The sequence below is a fragment of the Mesocricetus auratus genome, unplaced genomic scaffold (genome assembly GCF_017639785.1).
Source record: "Mesocricetus auratus isolate SY011 unplaced genomic scaffold, BCM_Maur_2.0 Super-Scaffold_100014, whole genome shotgun sequence".
NCBI classification, from domain to species: Eukaryota; Metazoa; Chordata; class Mammalia; order Rodentia; family Cricetidae; genus Mesocricetus; species Mesocricetus auratus.
The window spans coordinates 16,588,027-16,601,169 of record NW_024429197.1 but is presented as its reverse complement, the minus strand read 5'-3'; the positions used below and the strand labels follow the sequence as shown (position 1 = coordinate 16,601,169).

Below are 13,143 nucleotides of genomic sequence, written 5' to 3'. Positions count from 1 at the left end.
CACCTGTGAAGCCCTGGGTTTGATGTCCAGGAACAGACACACACACACACCATCCCAGTGTAACGTACACTGACACGTTTCTGACCAGCACCCCTCAACACTACACAAACAGCTTGTGATGGCCAGTGCTAACTGACAACTGACAGGATCTAGAATCACCTAGGAGACACATCTCTGGGCATGAGTGTGGGAGTCTCTAAATTAGCTTAAATTTTGGCTTTTTTGTTTTTGTTTTTTTGAGACAAGGTCTTCTCGTATAGCCCTGGCTACCCTGGAACTCTCTCCATAGACCAGGCTGGTCTCAAACTCATAGAAATTCACCAGCCTCTATCTCCCAAGTCCTGGTAAAGGTGTGTGCCACCATGTTGGGCTTCCAGATCAGGTTAACTGGTGTGGGAAGACCCACCCTGACTGTGGGTAGCAACCATTCCACTGGCTGGATCCCAAATAGACTGAAACAAAGAAAGTGAACTGAGCATTTCTTGATTGTTGACCACAAATGTCATGTGACAGCTGACTCAAGCTCCTGCCACTGTGACTTCCTGTCATAATAGACTGTACCTTCCAAGTGTGAGCCACAGCGAAGTTTCTGTCGTGTATTTTCTTATCGTCATAAGAAAAAAGGAAAAAAAAAAAAGAAAAGTAACTAACATACAATTTCCTAAGCCCCACTCTCCAAAACTCAGCAGCAATTCTGTCACATAAGAGAAACATATTCTCTCTCTCTCTCTCTCTCTCTCTCTCTCTCTCTCTCTCTCTCTCTCTCTCTCTCTCTCTCTCTCTCTCTCTCTGTCATGTTTTTGTTTTTGAGACAGAGTTTTTCTGTGTAGCCCTGGTTGTCCTGAAATGAACTCTGTAGATCAGGCTGGCTTCAAACTCAGAGATTGGCCTGCCTCTGCCACCCGAGTGCTGGGATCAAAGGATTATACCACCCCCACCCAGAAAGAAACATTCATTCTTAAAACTCCTGTTATTGCCGGGTGGTGGTGGCGGTGGCGGCGCACGCCTTTAATCCCAGCACTCAGGAGGCAGAGGCAGGCGGGTCTCTGTGAGTTCGAGGCCGGGCTGGACCGACAGCCTCCAAAACAATACAGAGAAACCCTGTCTCATAAAACCCAAAAACAAAACAAAAAACAAACAAACAAACAAACTCCTGTTATCCAGAAGTCACCATCTAACTTCAACTGCAGTTACTATAGTTATTAGAGTATCATTACACAGCCAGTTTTAGAGGAATACTGTATACATCTACTCAAAACCACGACATTGTTGCACAGTCAGATGAGGAAGCTTACAGCAGGACTTCTTACCCTTTCTGTTTTGTCTGCACAGAAGAGTCGTGTGTGATGTCTCTTTTGCACCACAATGTAGGTTATTCCTGGCCGATAGTCTTCTTCCAAGCTTATGCATGCCTTTCGAATTGCTATTAGCTCCGGCCAAGCTACCTAGGAGACAGAAGGGGAATTTTGTTCATGGAAGTTTCAGTTCTCAAGAGGCAGGCTGGAGGGTGCTTGTAGAGTCCTGGGAGGATGGCAATGGACTGATGGGAGCACCTGTTTCATCTGTCCCTCGGACACCCCTCCACGGTAGTAGATGATTCGAGTGGGCTTGAAGCGTGTGGACTTGTAGAATTGAATCAGTAGCTCCCGAGCCATGCTTGTCAGGTCCTGCACGACCTCCTGACTGTAGAGGAGCTCCTGGGCAATCTCTTGCCGAGATGTCTGCACCCGCACTGTGGCACAGTACCGGCTGGGATGGCCGTCCATGCTGCCCACCACGGCTGCAATAGACGGCTTCTTCCCGTCCCCAGCAGGTGGATGAGTGACATCTGCTCCGAGGAAGATGACAGGCTGCTGGAACACTGAGGGCCTGTCCAAATTTAAGAAGACAGTGTCACTCAAAACTTATGGGTACAAATCTGAGAGTTTAGAAAAGTATATCACCAAGATAACTGCAACCTTAGAAAAGAGGACCACACCCATTAGGAAAGAACACTAACCTTCCAAAACCCAACTCTCTGTAAGTTGTAAAATTTAAAGAAGAGAATCAAGTTCATTTTTTTTGTTTTATTTTATTATTTTTCTGTTTTGGTTTTTTGAGACAGGGTTTCTCTGTGTAGCACTGGCTGACTGGAACTCATTCTGGAGATCAGGCTGGACTTGAACTCACAGGGATTTATCAACCTCTGCCTCCCAAGTGCTGGAGTTAAAGGTGTGTACTACCACCACTTGGCTTCTGGTTTGTTTTTATACATAATATCTATCACTTATACCATATATTTTGCTTATTTATTTTTATTTGCACACACAGACCTATACAAATATAATCCTTACAAGAGTAGGAATTTTGTTATATCTTAGTCATTATCAGTACCTTGAACATTCCTTAGCTCATACTTGGCACTTGGTAAATATTTGTTGAAAATACAAATTCATCCAGTGTCACTGATTGATTCCTCTATCTAAGGAATCAAAGAAAAATATAAGTGCTTTTCTGGTAAAAGCTAGAAAAACAAAACCCTTGTATGGTGGTGTCTATAACTCAACACTCAACACAGGAGGTAGAAGCAGGAGGATAAGGAGTTGAAGATCATCTTTAGCTCTAGATACATGAAACCCAATCACAAAAAAAGGACATAATCCAGATATGATGGCATATACCCACAGTTCCTAATACTTACTTAGGCATGCAGATGTTGAGTTCTAGGCCAACCTGGTCTACATAAAAAGACCTTGTCTGAACACATAAACAAATGTTTTAAAAAGACATGAGAATAAAGAATGTACAAGGTCAAAGTCCAAGCCTAAGAATGTGTCCCAGGGGCTGGAGAGATGGCATGGCTCAGGGGTTAAGATAGTAGATGTTCTTCCAAAGCATCTGAGTTTATTTCCTAGCATCCACACAGGGCATCTCACAGCACCCATAAGCCCAGTTCCAAGGGGATCTGACATCTCTAGCCTCTGTGAGCACCTGTACTGGTGCCTTCATGTACATATGATGACACCCTCTGCACACATGTGTACATAACTTAAAAATATATAAGAAAAATAAGCTGATATCAAATCACAGGTACTAAGTCTCCAGGTCATCATATTATTTCAATCGAGTCCAGACTTTAGGTTAAATTCACCTGTGAACTACATGCCTCACTACCAATGTTTCAGGAAGAATTTCATTACCTAGACAGAACTTCCACTCAAAGACAAAGATGAAAATTGTGTGGAAGGCATTCAGCTTCTGTCCAATACACGAATAACCAAGGCTACAGACTATAGCCCTTAGTATAACTTTTCAAATAACTTTCACATCTAACATTCCATGTAAAAACAGTTTTTTGGAGTTGAAAAGGCATATGTTATTATCTTCATTGACAAGGAACTGAGGACTAGATATCTTAAAATTTCACATGGGCAGCAATACCCAAATCTTTCAATCCTCATCAGGACTCTGCTGACAATAGCACTATTTTCTTAGTGTTTGGTTACTCCAGAGCCAATCTGACAAGTCCAATTTTAAACAAAGCCTATCAGTTGGAGTAGAGAACTAAGTCTCGACAGGCAGTGATGGCACACGCCTTTAATCTCTGCAGAGGCCAGAGGATCTCTGTGAGTTCAAGACCAGCCTGGTCTACAGAGTGAGTTCCAGGATAGGCTCCAAAGTCACAGAGAAACCCTGTCTCAAAAGAACAAAAAAGAAAGGGAAGGAAGGAAGGAAGGAAGGAAGGAAGGAAGGAAGGAAGGAAGAAAAGGAGAAAAGTAGGAACTCAGTCTCATTATGAGTCTCTGAGGCCTGGGGATGTGGCTCAGGGGTAGAGGGCTGAAGTAGCTTGTTTGATAACCCACAGTAGCAACACAACAAAATATTCCTCAAAAGCCTCTATTTAGAGCTCTACATGGTGATTCCAGCACTCCGGAAGCAGAGGCAGGAGAATTACTACAAGTTTGAGGCCAGCCTGAGTCAGTGCAGTGAGTTTCAGACCAGATAGGGCTACATAGTAAGACCCTGTCTCAATAATAATAACAACAACAACAAAATAACAAAGCCATTATTTATCAGAGTAAAACACAGAATAGAAAACAGGGCTACAATATCCATTTATCAAGGACTTATATAATCAGAAACCACATAAAATTGTGACTGCAATTCAATGAAAAGTACTTGCAACCCAATATAAAAATGGACAAAGAAGTCATGTAAAGTGGTGTCTGTAGTTCTAGACTCAGGAGGTTAAAATGTGAGGACTGCTTAAGCCAGAAATTCAGGATTAGTCTGATCAAAAGACAGAAACTCCTCCTTCCAGCCCCTTCTTGCCTTCCTTCTCTTCCTCCCTCCCCCTTTCCTTTCCCTTTTGAGTGCTGGAGACCTTGTCCTTGTGTATGTGCATCAAGTGCTTATCACTGAGCTACAGAATCTCAGTCCCCCTCACTCCCCATCTCTCTAGATGTAGATATAGTAGCGCATGCCTGTAATCTCAGCTACTTATGAAGCAAGATCACTTAAGCAGGGTCTCACTATGTAGCCCTGGCTATCCTGGAACTCGCTATGTAGACCAGGCTGGCCTTGAATTTATACAGGTCTTCTGCCTCCCAAGTCCTCCAACTAAAGGTGTGCTCAACCATGGCTGGCAAGATTCATTTAATTGGATGTGTGTTTGTCTGCATAAGTTCACAGGTGCCACATGTGTGTAGTTAAACCTCAGAGGCTTCAGATTCATGGAACTAGAGCTGCAGACAGTTTTGAGCTTCCTAATGTAGGTGCCTGGAACTGAACTCGATTCCTTTGCAGGAACAGTAAGAGATCTTAACTACTGAGCCATCTCTCCAAACTACTGAGCCAAAGTCCTCCACTTTAAAATGAATCTAGACAATACAGAGCCTGTCTTAAATAGATATATAAATAAGTAACAAATCAGGAGGTAGAGGCTTAAGGTCATCTTCAGATAATTATTTCTAGACCAAACAAAACAAAAAGAAAAGACCCACAACAGAGAGACAGACAGACAACAAAGACAGACAGACTTTTAGATAAAAGGACTGAATTGGCTCCTTACAAAAGATGCCCCCAAATTATGCTAGAACACATTTATCATCATCAATCAGAGGAAAGCAAATTGAAATAATAATAAGATACTATTTCTTCTAATAAAAATGTATAAAATTAAAAATACTGTCAAGTGGTGCACGCCTTTAATCCCAGTACTTGGGAGGCAGAGGCAGGCAGATCTCTGTGAATTCGAGGCCAGCCTGGTCTACAGAACAAGTGCCAGGATAGGCTCCGATCCAAAGCTACACAGAGAAACGCTGTCTCAAAAACCAAAAAAAAAAAAAAAAAAAAAAAAAACTTGCCAAGTATTGGCAAAGATGTGGGATGACTAGACCTTTCAGAGGAAATATAAATTGGTACAGACAGGTTGGAAAAATACCTGACTGCATCTATTAAGGCTAAATGTATGTATTCTCTGTATTCTCTATAACTCTATTTTCTAGCAATTCCACCTGGAGTCCCACACAAGAGAAACAATGCTTACATCCATCAATACTGTAGAACTGTACAATGAATATATAATGTCCACCATAGGACAGAATTATGTGCTTTTATCTACATAATAAAATAATCCATAGCAGCCGGGCGTTGGTGGCACACGCCTTTAATCCCAGCACTCCAGAGGCAGAGGCAGGCGGATCTCTGTGAGTTCGAGGCCAGCCTGGTCTACAAAGTGAGTTCCAGGACAGCCTCCAAAGCTACAGAGAAACCCTGTCTCAAAAAACCAAAAAAAAATCCATAGCAATAAAAATTAATTAAATGCAACAATGTAAGTGAATCGCATAGATACAATGTTAAGAAAAGTTAGATAAGCCAGGTGTAGTGACCCATACCTTTAATCCAGTATTCAGGAGGTAGAGGCAGGTAGATGGGGGGGGTAGGTGAGAAAGAGAGAGAGAGAGAGAATGAATAGAGTTTACTGTACCAGTGATTCCATTTATATCTATACTGGCAGGGCAGAAGAGCAGTTTCTTTTCAGGTTATCTGTTTGTAGATAACTAGGGGTTTCACATAACAGAAAGCACTATGCCAGTAAGCTATAGTCCTGGCCCTGGGAGTTACCTATTTGAAGTAGGGAGAGAAAACCTAAGAAGAATCTTACTGGTGTTGGCTACATGGGTTTATACACACTTCATAAGAAGCAGTCATTGAGATGCATATTTGAGGTGTTTGGTTTATTAGTTTTGCACTGGTGGGAATGGAACCCAGGGCCTTGCATACACTACTAGGCAAGTGCTCTACCACTCAGGTACATCTCAGACCTTGGTTTTGTTTTGTTTTTGAGACAGGGTCTCAATGTATAGCTTTGGCTGGTTTGGAGCTCACTATGTAGATCAGGCTGGCCTGGAACTCATAGACACCAATTGGCCTGTTTCAGACTCCTGAGTGCTGGAATTAAAGTATGCACTACCATACCCAGCTAAATCCCTTTTTGTTTTGTTTTGAGACAAGGTCTCACTATATGGCCTAGACTGGCATGGACTTCACAATCCTCCTGCCTTATTTTCCCCAAGTAATAGTGTGTGCCACCATATCTGGCTAGAAGGTGTGTCCTTTATCATAAATCACGTAATTTAGATTTTAAATAAAAGTAGGAAAAACAAGTCATGACCTTACCTTTGATGAGGTACAAGTACATTGTTAATTCCTCCAAGCTTTGCGTTTATCTTCAGGCAAAGGTTGGAAAGGGTTTGGGGTGAGGTCTTCACAACATTTTTGACCTGGACACACTGTGTGGCCATACCTAAAAGGGTATCTCCAACACGTTTCACTTCCGCTATAAAATAAGTTAATAAATTAATTCCCTTTAAAATGCTTAGTCACCTAACATGAGTAAAGGAAAAGTCCTAAACATTAACACTCACAGACTACACAGTGCTAGGTGCAGATCTCAGTGCCAGCACCTTTATCTACTAACACCCTCCAAGCAGCCTCCCCTGTCCTGCCTTGAGGGCAACTCTGGAAGCCAGCCCTCTTCCTTTATTCTTCCGGTGCTCCCTGCCACCACTTGCTTGGTCCCTTGAGGTTTCTTCTCCCTCAGAACTGGTCTGGTAAAAGAATTAATCTCCTGGCTCCTCCTTCCTCAGAGCACACACCAGCCCTTTGAATTTTACTTTTCTCTTTCTCGAAACATTACAGATAAATAGGAGGTTACAAAAGAAGCAAATAGAGGGTCACAGATGTTTGACAAAGCTTAAGGGCTGGCCTGCAGTCCTTATAGGCTTTATACGGAGGGTAACAAAGAGAAGAGCCCAGTGCCACTCTTAGCAGCAGATGCAAGCTAAGCACATCCTCTTCTAGAAGCAGTGCCTCCCCCACCCCAACTGCTCTCTCTTCTCCCCACTCTAGTATTCTTTCTGACAGAATATTCTACTTCTTCCAGTTCCCTGAATTATAGAAGGCCCACACAGCTTTTCCTATCTAGTCACCTTCTCCCTGCAGGCTGGGTAAGGTCTTAAAGCTGGTTGTATCCAGCTGCAGAGAGAAAAACATGGTGGTTACCAACCTTGTAAAGTGTCTGCTTTATGAAGTTGGGTCTTGGAATAGGGAGGATGCCCTTATATGGAGCAGAGCCCACTGTCTATCATGAATAGACACAAAACAGGAAAGGGTAATAAATCTTGGCCTGGATGTAGTTCAGGTGATAGAGTACTTCCCTACCATGTACAAAACCCTAGGTTCAGCACCAGTACCTCATAAATCAGGTGTAGAGGTTCATTCCTAGAATCCTAGGATTGGGAGGTGGAGGTACGGTTCAAAGTTCAAGGTCATTCTCTACCACAGAATGAGTTCAAGACCAGCCTAACCTACATAAGATCTTGCTCAACAAGAAAGAGAAAGAGGGCAGGAAGGGAGAGGTGGAAGAAAAGGAAGAAAGTGTTGCCGTGTCATGTCCCCCTGATCAAAGAACTCTAGCACTGAGCTGTCCCCTCCACACACACACCAACAGTCTCTGTGGCTTAGACCACTGAGAATGGAGAGCTGGGGCTGTGGCATCACTAACTTATCCTGTCAAACCTAGGACTTAAAATCATCCCTCATTCAACATTAAAAAGGTTCATACCATATACTGGTGTTTTTCCAGGCAAGATAACCACTATTAGCTGCAGGCCCACATACGTCATTTTCAGATGTTTAAACATGGGCTCCACACTGTCTGCACCTTGTGCATACTTGCAGAAACATGGCTGACCCTGGATGGGCATTCCGGCATCCTTGGAGATTTTACGAAGTTGGTCAGTGAAACTCCTGTTAAGATAGAACCAGTGCTTTCATTTTCATACGTAAACAAGCAAACAAAAAAATCTTTCAGCAGTTGCCAAAATTAGATTGGTAGTTGGACCACTGTAATCATAACAGAACAATTTGTATTAGCAAGCTACCAAATCATCAATCTGAATTTTTATTACTATTTTTTGTAGTACTGGAAATTAAGCCCAGAGCCTTAAATATGCTAAGCAAGCAGTCTATGATGGTTCAGCTGAGACTTAGGGACTAGAATAGCATTTATTATTTTTTAAGTTAATTTTTTAAATTTCATTTTGCATTCCAACACAGTTCTCCCTCCTACTCCTTTTCCTGCCCACTCCCCTCGCAAAGTAATTCAGAACTGAAAAAACAGAGGGTCATAGTTTTAGGTAACACATATTTTGCGAAGGCTGGTAAAGGAAAAGAGGTGAACTTGTATTCAACTGAGAACATGTGAATATGCTATCCTCAAGTTTTTAAGTTTAGAATTAGAAACAAACTTGTAACAGGTTTGATTCAAGAAATCAACATTAATTTTTTTTCATTTTGAAGTTTTAAATTTTGAATTTAAGAAAGTATTTCAATCTATGCCTAAATCAGGGTCTCACAATTTAGCTCTAGCTGGTCTGCAATTTGCTGGGTAGATCAGGTTAGCCTTAAACTCAAGAGTTCCACCTGCCTCTGCCTTCCCAGTGCTAGGATTAAAGATGTGTGCCACTATACCTAGCTGCAACATAATTTATTTTGTATATTTGCCAAAATCTTGCAGGATTCCTTTTTTTTCACCCCAGTTCTACTTTCTTGGTTTTCTTTACACTTCTCATTGATTTCATTACCCAGAAGGTGAATCTGTAAGAGGTGACACGATACTCTTTGACAGTTTTCCTGGAGCAAAACAAGCTCACTACTAAGTTATAATTGCCAAAAATGAACTAGCCTTTTTTTTTTTTTTTTGGTTTTTCAAGACAGGGTTTCTCTGTATTGTTTTGGAGGCTGTCCTGGAACTCACTGTGTAGACCAGGCTGGCCTCGAACTCACAGAGATCCGCCTGCCTCTGCCTCCCGAGTGCTGGGATTAAAGGCGTGTGCCACCAACGCCCGGCTGCAAGCCTTTTTTTTTTTTTAACCAGAAATACCAATGGAAACTCCTAAGAATTGAAGAATTTTCCAAATAGCATTGCTTCAGCCATTTGTCACACACAAATTTCTACTGAGTCAGATTCTCAAAGAATTCTAGAGTTTGCCATAGAGCACAGGGTCTCTTCTGTAGAGTCAGATGGCATCACCATGGGCGTCAGTGCCAGGGTACCCAGCACATTCACATAGAGATGGTATTTTATATCTAGAAGGGTTATTACTGAGCTGAGAATGGGATACTCACTTTAGTAAATCTTCCCTACATTGTTTCTGAGGCGCAAAACAAGCCACTGCCCAAACTTTAATTTCAATGCCAGCATAAAACTGCTTTCCTCGCATGTCCCAGACACCCTGGTTGGGTGTGGCTACTGTTTTATTCTTTAAAAAAACAAAAAAGAAACAAAAGAAAAGAGAAAAGATATTACAATCTAAGACCATTTTTATACTGAAGAGGGAACAAACAAAACTTTATTTGGTACAGTCAGAATACAGAAGATTATAATGAGCACAACTTCGGGTAAATTCAAATTTGTGATTTGTGTCTTTTTTTTTTTTTCCTTTTTCCTTGTTTTGAATGGCATGGAAGAAGCTTACCCGGCCTCCGTACTGCAGCATCGGAGCTGGAAGCACCCTGCCTGTGAGCTCCGTCATCTCATTATGGACAACAATCCCAAATTCCTTCAGGTATGGGTCAGGCCCACCCACCATGCTGTTACTCTTCACCTAAGGAATGGGAAAACCTGCATATAAAACCAAACAAGAACTGTGCCCTCAGGATTGTTGATTCTGAAGACCACATCTTACTGACCAGTCTACTGATTTCTTCCTGTCTATCAGGAGCAGATCTTGCTGTGGCTTTTATCATTGTGGATGTCTGATTGTCTGTGAGCTTCTTTATACATCTCTGTCCTGCCACTATATTACAGACCTGCAAGGAGACAAAGAGAAGCTAGGTTTTATAGAAATGGACTTCTATACCCGAAGTCTTTGCCTATTTCCAGGGGAAAAATAGTTATAAAGTTCTATACACAAAATACTTCAAAAAGACTAAATTCTACCTCTAGTTTAAAACACTTTTTGTTTGTTTTTCAAGACAGGTTCTATGTAGCCCTAGTCATCCTGGAACTCACTTTGTAGACCAAGTTGATCTCAAACTCCTGCCTCTGCCTCCCCAGTGCTACGATTAAAGGCATGAACACTTTTTTTTTTAAAGAAAAATTAATTCAGGAGATTGGCTCATTTTGCTTACCTCAAGTGGCAAGTATGTATGCTTTTGCTCTTGTCCCACTTGAAGACAGGGAAGATGGGGGTACTTCAGCTGCAGACTGTACTTTTGCTTAAAATACTGAGCTACTGTACATTCCATAGCTTGACCATTTTCTAGCTGTAAAGGAAAGCTAGAGGAAAGAAAGTTTATTAAGAGCTTTTACTTTATTTTTAACAAGCAAGCAAACATCTTCTGTGTTGATTAGTCACTTAAGAAACAAAGGCTGAGGATGTAGCTCAGTGGGCAGAAAACTTGTCTGATTTCCAGTACTACATTAAAAAAAATAATAATAATTCCATCATTTAGGAGATGGAGGAAGGAGAATCAGGAGTTCAAGGTCATCCTCATATACATAGGAAGTTTGAGGCCAGCCTGGGCTATATAAGATTCTCAAAAAGGAGTTGGGAGAGGCAGCAAGATGGATGGCTCATTAGGTCAAGATACTTGCTACCAAGTCTGACAACCTAGTTCAATTCCTGAGACCTATGTGACGGAAGAACTCCAGTAAACTGTTCCCTGACTTTCACATGAGGAGACACACACACACACACACACACACACACACACACACAGAGAGAGAGAGAGAGAGAGAGAGAGAGAGAGAGAGAGAGAGAGAGAGAGAGAGAGAGAATGCATGCACACAAGAATAAGTAAATTGATGGGGGAAGTCCTGTGTATATGTCAATAAAGCACTGTTGGCCAATAGGAAACCAAGAAAGGTGGGACTAGGAGTCCAGGAGGACTCTGGGAAGGAGAAACGGAGGAAGTCAAGATGTAACGCCATGGGGTAGGAAACCCGGAACTATTCTCCAGTAAGAGAAATACTTAGATTAACAATTATGGGGTAATTACTTAAGTCAGAGCTAGCCAGTAAGAAACAAGCAAGGCCAACAGCTTCATAATTAATATAGCCTCCTGTATGTTTATTTGGGACTGATGCGGCTCTGGAACCAGGCTGGCGGGAAGGCTTCCCTTTACAGTAAATAAACTGTAAAAAAAAAAAAAAATGAACAAGGGGCACATGCCTTTAATCCTAGCACTCAGGAGGCAGAGGCAGGTGGATCTCTGTGAGTCTGAGACCAGCCTGGTCTACAAGAGCGAGTTCCAGGACAGCCTCCAAAGCCACAGAGAAACCCTGTCTTGGAAAAAAAAAAAAAAGGAACAACGGTCAGGGCTGGGGTACAGTGAATGTGCAGAATGCATAAAGCCTTTCATTCAATCCTCACCACCACCAAAAAAAAAAAAAAAAAAAAGAAAAAAAAAGGTCTGATTATTTTCAATTAAGTCATTTTAGCAATGTACCAAAACATAGAAATTTCAATGTTTGTTGAAGCTGAGCAAAAAAAATGCTAATACAAAATTTATTTATTTTTCCACAAAAGAAGATCTAGGTGTAGTGGCTCACACCTGAAACCTAGTACTCAAGAGTGTGAGGAAGGAGAACCACTTCAAGTTTGAGGCCAGACTGGATATATATATGTCCACCATGTGCACACCTGGTGCCTCAGAGGTCAGTAGAGGGTCACTGATCCCTTGGAACTAGAGTTATGGACAGCTGTGAGCTGCCATGTGTATGCTTGGAAGTGTATCCAGATCTTCTGCCATAATAACAAGTTCTAAGCACTGGGCCTACTCTACAGCCCATCTTGCTGGCTACTGAGATGAGTAAATTCAAATAAGCACGTGGAGTCATCCATATACTTTTCTTTGCTTAAGACAAACTTTTTCTTTTCTTTCTTTTCTTTCTTTTTTTCCGAGACAAGGTTTCTCTGTATTGTTTTGGAGGCTGTCCTGGAACTTGCTTTGTAGACCAGGCTGGCCTCGAACTCACAGAGATCCACCTGCCTCTGCCTCCTGAGTGCTGGGATTAAAGGCATGCACCACCAACGCCTGGCTAAGACAAACTTTTTCTAAATGACCAGAGTATAGTTATTTTTAGACCTCCAAGTTTTCAGATCCCTAAGCCAGGGCAAATTATGCAGTTTGGAGGTGACAAGACTACACATACAAATTGGGGAGATGGGTGAAACAGTATGAAAACCTCACTTTAGAAGCCAAATATCATGAGTTCAACCCTGAGATCATACAGTAGAAATAGAGAACAAACTCTTAAAAGTTTCCTCTAACTTTCACACATATACTATGGCATACTGGTGTGTGTGTGTGTGTGTGTGAGAGAGAGAGAGAGAGAGAGAGAGAGAGAGAGAGAGAGACAAGTTTAATGATCCTGATTACAAGAATGAATCTGCCATATATAGTAATTTTATAGGCACTTCCAAACAGACTGGAGACAGGACACACAATAATTGGGAGTAACATCAAGCTATAAAATAAGAGACAACTGCACAAATATGCAAAGCAGTATTTGTCTTCCCACAGGAGTCTGTATGATGGCTAGACTGAGTCATCAAGTACTGAGAATTATAACAGTATAATAATTTATGCTAA

General features: G+C 41.7%; 1 protein-coding gene across 2 annotated transcripts in view; it reads right to left on the bottom strand.

Moving 5' to 3' along the window:
• Ago4 (argonaute RISC component 4) overlaps window positions 1-13,143 on the bottom strand; it is a 56,624-nt gene that overhangs the window by 24,880 nt on the left and 18,601 nt on the right. The window contains exons 8-16 of one of the 2 annotated variants that reach the window (XM_040756627.1): window positions 10,678-10,825; window positions 10,237-10,356; window positions 10,023-10,151; window positions 9,673-9,806; window positions 8,108-8,292; window positions 6,661-6,820; window positions 1,554-1,869; window positions 1,311-1,445; window positions 562-603 (exon numbers count right to left, since the gene is read on the bottom strand). In XM_040756627.1, the coding sequence (XP_040612561.1) occupies window positions 562-603; window positions 1,311-1,445; window positions 1,554-1,869; window positions 6,661-6,820; window positions 8,108-8,292; window positions 9,673-9,806; window positions 10,023-10,151; window positions 10,237-10,356; window positions 10,678-10,825 (1,369 nt within the window). The remainder of the gene's footprint in view (window positions 1-561; window positions 604-1,310; window positions 1,446-1,553; window positions 1,870-6,660; window positions 6,821-8,107; window positions 8,293-9,672; window positions 9,807-10,022; window positions 10,152-10,236; window positions 10,357-10,677; window positions 10,826-13,143) is intronic. The other variant, XM_040756628.1, reaches the window with a different exon arrangement.